At 47.5% G+C, this 8,333-nt stretch overlaps 2 protein-coding genes across 4 annotated transcripts in view; one reads left to right on the top strand and one right to left on the bottom strand.

Annotated features, from left to right (window-relative positions):
• LOC133403931 (son of sevenless homolog 1-like) overlaps positions 1–3,792 on the top strand; it is a 37,572-nt gene extending 33,780 nt beyond the window's left edge. The window contains exons 24-25 of one of the 3 annotated variants that reach the window (XR_009768758.1): positions 654–1,219; positions 2,917–3,785. Coding sequence is in view for 2 of the 3 variants with exons in the window: in XM_061679381.1 (XP_061535365.1) it covers positions 654–1,076 (423 nt within the window). In the remaining variant the exon portion in view is untranslated. Of the gene's footprint in view, positions 1–653 lie in introns of all 3 variants that reach the window. The other 2 variants (XM_061679381.1, XM_061679380.1) reach the window with 2 other exon arrangements.
• gemin6 (gem (nuclear organelle) associated protein 6) lies at positions 1,886–8,239 on the bottom strand. The gene is made up of 2 exons (XM_061679382.1): positions 7,448–8,239; positions 1,886–3,332 (listed from the first exon to the last, which is right to left on the bottom strand). Exons 1-2 carry the CDS (start codon positions 7,579–7,581, stop codon positions 2,945–2,947), a joined length of 522 nt encoding a protein of 173 aa, XP_061535366.1. The 5' UTR covers positions 7,582–8,239; the 3' UTR covers positions 1,886–2,944.
• Between the last annotated feature and the right edge of the window lie 94 nt (positions 8,240–8,333).

Below are 8,333 nucleotides of genomic sequence, written 5' to 3' on the forward strand. Positions count from 1 at the left end.
TATAAAGAACTTTATCTCCACCATCACAGTTACAAAGCCTCACATTCACCCGCTCACGCACCAACGGGCGACCGATGCCAGGCCCACCGGCAGCAAATTAGGGTTCAGTGTTGCCCGAGGACACTTCGACATGCGGACAGTCGGAGCCGGGATTCGAACCGGTGACCGTTCGGTCACTCGCGACAGCCGCTCGTGCCAAAAGTATAGGCCGCGGCCCGTTGTCGTCACGGCGCTAGATTTTAGCCCCGCCCAAAAAATCCGGCCAACTGACATGGTGAAAATGTTTTAAGCTCTTTGTCAACAATTGTTATTTATTTGGAGTCTTGCATACCTGCAAAAACATTCAGCAAAGTCTGCAAACTATTTTATATTTGCTATGCATTTCTATTTTTCGATGTTCATCTTTTCATTTTTCTTCAATTTACTTACTAAGTGTTAATAAGAGTTTGAACTACTCTTGAGATTCTTCAGTTTTCAGTACAGATGCTTTAAAACTGACAGATGACATTTTATTTCCAAAAATGGTGATAATAATTGAGGTTGGACAACGTCCCAAAAGTTTTTTTTTTGCCATATTGCTCAGTCCAAATGGTGGCGATGACGACGATGATGATTGTTAATGTGACGATTGTTCCGACGGCGTTCGTCCCCAGATGTCCTCCAGCCCCCCCGCCGTGCCGCCTCGCCTGCCCACCTGCAAGCTCCTCCCCCCTCGCTACTCGTCGCAGTCGTCGTCCCCTCCCGACAGCCCCCCCCTGTTGCCCCCCCGGGAGCCGCTCGCCTCGCCCCTGCACCTGCTGCCGCCCCCTCAGGGCCGCCCCCGCTGCGACCCGCCGGCCCAGGCCTTCTTTCCCACCACGTCCTGCCTGGGCTCCGCCCCCACCTCGCCGCCCGCCTCTGTCAGCCCCTCCCCCGTCTCCAGGAAGATGCCGCTACCTTCGCCGCCGCTGCCCCCCCTCCCGCTGAACGGCCCACCCGTGCCGCCTCGCCACGGCGTCCCCAAGCTGCCCCCCAAGACCTATAAGAGGGACTCTCTGAGCCACGCCCCCCTGCTGGACACCCCCCCCGCACTGTGAGGGGGCGGGTTGAGTCGACAGACACCGCAGCCAATCGGTGGCCTCCTGCGAATGCGACACTGCTGATTGTGGACCCACCCCCTCACATGCGCACACAGACGAGTGCGATGCCTTCAGGTACCAGGACCAGCAGAATCACTGAGGTACTCTCACGTTAGACTCGCGTTGGTTCTGTTAGGACAGATTTATCACAAGGGAATTAAAGTTGTCTCCACACCACAATCACCACTGTATTATTATTCAAAAAAAACATGTTTTCTAATGTTTGCTGTACATAAATGTCCAAATCTTGTCAACAAAATTCTGCAAGCTCCCGAATGTCACCGCCTCGCTCTGATTAGCCGCTCAGCCGACGAAAGCGAGACTTGTCACCATGGAGATGTGACAACCGAATGTCCTCACAGTGTGTAAATAAAGTAAAAGTAAAGTCGTAAAAATCCATCCATTTTCCGAGCCGCTTCTCCTCACGCGGGTCGCGGTCAAGCCGGAGCCGATCCCGGCTATCATCGGGCAGGAGGCGGGGCACGCCCCGAACCGGTCGGCAGCCAATCGCAGGGCACATACAAACAAACAACCATTCACACCTACGGGCAATTTAGAGTTGTCAATGAACTTACCGCACATGTTTTTTGGACGTGGGAGGAAACCGGAGTGCCCGGAGAAAAGCCACGCAGGCATGGGGAGAGCTCCGCCGGTGTGAACCCCGCTCCTCAGAACGGTGAGGCAGACGCTCTAGCCCAGGGGTGGCCAACTAGTCAGAGACTAAGAGCCACTTTTTTTTCTGTGTTACTGCAAAGAGCCACATCATACACATGAACATCATCTTTTAATCACGTATGCACGCATACACAGACCTCTGCTCAGCCAGATCTAATGAAAATAACCACACCAACATGATATCAGTCATTTTCAACAGTTAACATTGTGTGCGCTGTCTCACACACACACAAACTCTCAGTTCAAGCAAGTCCACAAACAATAATAGAATCATTTTCAATAACATCCTTCTCTTACTATGCTGCTTAGTGAGACTTCTGGCATTCCTTATCTTGAACAATCCTCTTCAAATCTGGCTTGTATTCTGTTATTGCCACTCTAAGCAATTCTTGCATGTCATGTGACAGCTCCTGAAGAGCCGCGTGATACTAGTTAAAGAGCCGCATGAGGCTCGCGAGCCGCGGGTTGGCCACCCCTGCTCTAGCCAGTAGTAAACATTTCCTTTCAAAATAGTTCGTGTTGCCATGGAAACACATTTACAACACCCAGATGAAGCTCCTTCCCTCACTTCAACATAGTTCCTCGGCACCAAGATGGGGCCGAAGCAATGATTTTTTTTTAATTCGACACGGCTTTGGTCTGATAGGAAAACCAAGAAGCTGCAATTTTCAGATTGGCCTGTTTCAATCACAATATTTTAGCTGATCGGTATCAGCTGGGAAAAAAAAATAGGATCTTGAAATGTTTATAATTGCTGAAGTCGAGAATGAAATGAAATTTGTTGACCTGATTTGCACTACTGCTGACTTATAACAAGGGTTGCAAATCACAATTATTTTCACAATCAATCTGTTATTATTTTTCGCGTAATTATTGTTGAGAGGCTGAAATTCAGAGTAATTGGACCGTTTTCAGTTAAGATAATCGAGCCAATTCGGATGCAGATTGTTGAGGTATCAGATTGGGATTCGATTTTGTAAGATACCCAAAATCGAGTGACTCAGACTTGGGTGCAATAAAAGTAATCTGGACATCCAAGCAGCAAATAGTTGAGTTTTTCAGGGAATCATAGAAGATCGGTTGCCAGCAAAGTGGGTCAAGCGCAACTTTTTATTTGATCAAGGACGGAAGCGGGTGCAGGTGAGAGGCCTTCAGGAAGCGGCGCCGACTTCCTGTCGTTCCTCCGCCGCTTCCTGCCGTCTGTGTCGCTCCAGCAGCTTCTGTACTCGATCCAGGACGATCTGGTTGGCGCCGCCGCAGTCGTCGGGCCCGTAAGGCGCGACCACGGTGACCGCGCCGGCCACCCGCAGTTGGTCGCCGTGCTCCTCCACGGGCACGCGGTTGTCCTCCAGCCACCGGCGGACGGCAGCGCGCCGCCGCGGGTCCGGCCCGCCGGCCACGGGGGGCGGGAAGAGTGAGCGCAGACGACGGGCCGTGGCGGCGTCCGGTTCCCGTACCACCTCCACGTGCCGCACCGCGTGACCCATCACCACCTGGACGCTGGCCCCGCCCACCGCGCTAAAGGTGACCAGAACCATACTGCGGAGAGCACAAGGATGACGTCACATGCCAACCAAACAACAACAGCGTTCATAAGGCAACTTAAGCTTCTGGAACGGGCTCACTGGTCTTTATTGATGGGAGCAGCAGATTGAATTCTGAAGTCTACAAAACCATTTTGTCTGGCAATTGACAGAAAAATGCATCCAAACTCATCGGGAGAAGCTTCATCATACTTGGCAAATAAGGAGGATTCGGATTCTGAAAAGCATTTCAAATGAAGAATGCAACAGTCTGGTGAAGTCAATGGGTCGCAGGCTTGATGCAGTTATTCCAGCAAATATTCAATGTTTTTCACTTCAAGTTCATTTCATAATGTTTGTTCCAGTACTTTTGCTCACTTAAAAGTGGGTGGCTTCAAACGAAAGGTGGTCTGTCCAGAGTTGTTGAACACACATCGATGTAAGTACCATGAAATAAAAGCTTTAATTCTGAAACCCAAATGTCTTCAGTATACAAAAAAAAAAAAACAAGGAACTGAGCTTGCTGTTCCCATACTTTTGGAGGGGACTGTATTTCTAAGGATTGTGTCATTTTGTGTGGAATGCATTTGGGCACATAAAGAAAAAATGTTCCGTTGGTTCTGCACTGTTGAATACATAAGCAACAAAAACACTTGACATATATTTAAGTCACTTCAAACCACCCCCTCAGAGGACAGGACGGGTTTGCGATTGACCAATAACAATCATCTTTGCATCTGCAAAGTTGTAAAGCGTAACTTTGTTGATGACATTTGACCTTAACGTAATCCCACTTAAAATAGGAGGCATAAAGTGGACATTTGTGGCGATAGTAATAATTTAGCCACGCTGGCCTCACGTCAATGACGTGACGTCATCTTCAGTAGACGTCTCCGTGAAGTGGCGTCATCGAGGACCGATTGTCTTATTTCTCCCTCCTCCTGGATTGCTCGTCTGGAAATATCCTCGCTCTTTGATTGAATTTCTGATGGGAGGAGCTAGGAAGTTCCAAATATAGAAATGAGATGCACCCACTGACTGCAAGATTTGCTCGTGTCTGCGTGACTCATTTATAGGGTACTGTGGCTCCCTCCCGGTGGCCAAAGCAGGCGCAGCGCATTGAAATTGAATTCTTTACGTTCCATTGAAGGACCTTACTATGTTTTTATAAAGTACAACAGTCTAGAGTGATAGATTGTTTTTATGGGGGCGGAAACAGATGAATAGCATTTCCATGGTCAAATATGGGTTAGAAATTTCCTCGCGATGAGACCTGGTTTGAAAATCATTTCCATTTTTCTAATTAGTTGACGCTTGAGATGGATTTGTTTTACGGCCCCCTATATTCTCAATTTGGGCCACAAGAACCACTCGAGACGTTTTGATGCGACGCTAAGGAAGCGAAGCGGACTCATTCTTCGATATTTGAATGCGAAACGTGTCAACTTTTCCTTGCTTTCTATCACCACCAAAGAAAAATGCGCTTATTGGTCAGGATATGGCGATCACGTTCATGTCATTTTGAAAGGGCTTTCCGAGGCCTTTACAATTGGAAATTGGGCCAACTTGAATTTTTTCTTCACATGCCTTCATGGCCAGTTCAAGAAAAAAGAAATTCAAAGACAAAGCAGCAAGGTTAACCCCACACTTGAGCGCACAGATAACTCGTCAAACATCAACTTAGGCCCGGTACAGCGAGGCTGTTTTTGCCCCGTCAAAAGACGAGACAAGACAATCGAAAGCCCTAGAAGATGATCCTATCAGGTCGTCCTCAGGTCCCACGTGCGTTAAGAGCGGACTCGTCCCGATTTTAGGCTCCGAAACAGGTCGGGCCCACGATCTCAAATAATGAACGCGTTCGATATTTTTACGAGCAAAACTCTTCGTGTGCGGGGAGTGCCGAGTTCTCCCGAGTCGTGACGCCAGGGAGTTGCGACGTGGAAAAGAACGAAGCCAATCAAGAAGCGCCCTAGACTCGGCAAAAGGAAACGACCGTGAATGAAAACAAGCATGTCTTACCCGATGTCGTTTCATGTCTAAAAGTGGGTTCCCCGGACGGCAGGAAGTCTTTTCCAGAACGAGACGTTTTTGAGGACATCGCCATTTTACATGTGCGCCGACACTCGGGACGTACAACACGTGTACTTCTTTGAACCACCACTTCAAATGTCCCTACAGGCCGAGTACACGCGTTACAAATCTCAGACAACATTGCCCAAATTTATAATTGGCAAATGCCCCTCAAACACGTCAAAGGTGTGTGAGAGGATTCTTATTTGAAATACATACATAGATAATAATAATCTGTACTCGTGCACAATACTGAAAAAAATGACATTGCGATTTAAAAAAAAAAGTTTTTTTTTTTAAAAATCTGCAATATATATTTCATTGTGGAATAATAAACGATCAGTGTTGGGGAAGTTCATTTTCCCAGCAGCTCCGGCTGACTAACAAAATATCTATTCTTATATTACAAAACAAAATAAATTCCACATCATCACAGTGTGATTGGGCAGTGTTTTAACTAAAGCATTCTGTACAAATAATACATTTCCTAGTGATCCATTTTTACAATTGTTTACTGTATTACAAAAGAAGAAATTCACTCCCATTTACGAAGTGTCCCTGAATGCACCTGCTGCATTATTTTCATTCTGCAGAGAGAAATAGGAAACGCAGCAGGTGCACATTGTTCGGCGTCCTCGTTCACAGTTATCGTACAAGGAGACGAGTATACAGCACTGTGGGTCGTCGTTTCGAGCCTTGTCATTTACCGTAACGTGCCAATCTTATTAGCATGTCCCAGCAGGTCGCTCGTAGTAGTACAGTTGATTCACTGTGTAAACAAAAAAAAAAAAATCTAAATTGAAAATGGAAGGAAAGTCCATTCATTTGTTTCAAAAAGAGAAACGTGTATGTTGTATTAGTCCACCACACACAAAGTGAAATATTTCAAGCCTTTATTTGGCGTGTATGAAAGTAATATGCCCGCAGTAGTTTGTCGGGCCTCCTTTTGCACGGGTTCCAGCACGGAGTATCGCCTAGCCGCATCGAGCGGTCGCGCGCGTCACGCAGACGGCGGCCCCGGTCCGCTCCTGACGAAGCTCCCCCGGATTTCGGGACGGCCGTTGCTCGACGATCCTCTCGAGGCTGCGGTCGTCGCTGTCACTTGCGCACCTTTGATACGGCGCTCTGTGAGCAATTTCTTTTGGAGACCTTTTCTCCTTACGGAGGCTGTCAACGATTGTTTTCTGCACGACCTTCCCCGTGATTCTGAAGCCTACTAAGCCAGACTGAGACCCTTTCAGGGCTGAGGAAAACCTCTGCAGCTATTTTGCGGTAGTTAGCTGACAAGATTGGGACACGGGGAGCAAACGGTGTTGAACTTTGTCATGATATTCTCAATACTGGAGTTGTTTATTTGTCTTTTTGCCATAATCATCCAAATTGAAACAAAGAAAGAAAATATGAAATATTTGACTTTGTGTGTGGTGAACTCGTGTAACATAGAAGTTTGACTTTTTGAACCGGCCTTTCCCTCCATATTCCTGGAGACAGCGGACCCTACGATGGGACTATTGCGCACTCATACATCGCGATGACGATGCTAAAACAAGATGACATGCAGCCCTGATCTGTACTCCATTTTTCTCTGCTTCTGCCAAATCTCCGATAACTTGAGCGATTCACACACAGCCATTTTTGGGCCGTCTTGTGACGTTACTCTGACCTGCGATGGCTCCTTTTTTCCCGTTGCTTCCAACGCTACAGTCATTTCAGAATTTGTATCCATTCTAAATGCCTCTTAAGTGTGGCATATTTATTTGTTATTATGGATTTGAACGTCTTCGTTTATCGTGGCCTTTGACGGGAACGCCGACCTCCCCAACATGGCCGCCACGTAGGCGCGCTGGCGTATCGATCGATGATCATACACGCCAACAATCTTAAGCATCGTTGTCTTGGTATGAAGAGGTTGGGCGAAAATTGCTGCGTTTTTCACAAGTATTCAAGTTTCATAACGTCCTTAACATTTATCACAGGAAAACGACACTTGTATCGCTGCAATGGTCTTTAGGAGACCTGCGAGATAATGCGCGAAAGGAATGTATGTTTGTTTGTGTTGACCTGGCGGACACGGGGTCGACGGTGAGCAACCACCCTCCGAACTCTCGCGGCTCCTTTCCCGCCGTCACCTGGAGCTGTTTGTCGACGAAAGTGGCCCACTGCAGCGGACCCAAGTGGAGCCAAGCGCACTGCATCGGTCCACTGCCGCAGGACGTCAAGGAGGAGGAAGAAGGCAAAAAAACACGAGAAAATTGAAACGAAGCAGCAACAACAACACAGCCGAGTGGCGCGCGTACGCGTTGCTAATGCCTCCGGGTCCAACGGCGACAAAGGTTCCGCTCGAGTTAAAGGTTCCGCTCTCCGAAACAACGTCAACAGTCATAAATATACACTCAATAAACACACGCTCAACAAAATATGCGCACACACGCGACACGAATACTGCCTCTCGTCATGCGGGGCGCGGCGGTAAACCCTCCCTGCACTTGTCGCCATATAGACCCGATATTCATAGACTACATACAGATGCGAAGTCACCGAGTAGGCAGCCGTATTTCAAATCAGTAGCAACGTAGTTGTCGTAGCGACTTTTGGGTCGGTCTCTTTCGGTGGTTGCACGGCTCTCATTTGGAAACATATCAAAATAGAAAAACGGCTGGATATTTGATTTCCGTTTTAAAAGGGAAACATCAAAACCGATCACTTTGAAAAGACACCTAGCTGACTTGATTTCACGACAATAGCACGGGTCTATCTATCTCGGACCTGTGTACTGTACACGCGTGCGTCTGTGTGTTTTAAAATGGATCTATAATAGGGTCAAGTTGAATATAAGTCCAATATAAAACTATACCCTGAATCTTGTACACACGTGTGCGCGTTGCAAGTGTTGATGCGATTTTAAAAAGGATACTAATTTAAACACATTTGATTTGTCACAGGCGTT

The sequence above is a fragment of the Phycodurus eques genome, chromosome 6 (assembly GCF_024500275.1).
Source record: "Phycodurus eques isolate BA_2022a chromosome 6, UOR_Pequ_1.1, whole genome shotgun sequence".
NCBI classification, from domain to species: Eukaryota; Metazoa; Chordata; class Actinopteri; order Syngnathiformes; family Syngnathidae; genus Phycodurus; species Phycodurus eques.

Bases quoted from the DNA above. Each gene is read 5' to 3' on its own strand.
- gemin6 (XM_061679382.1), bottom strand. From the start codon at position 7,581: ATGCAGTGCGCTTGGCTCCACTTGGGTCCGCTGCAGTGGGCCACTTTC. The intron at 3,333-7,447 runs GTCAACACAAAC...TGCTCTCCGCAG, and splicing joins GTCGACCCCGTGTCCGCCAG to TATGGTTCTGGTCACCTTTA.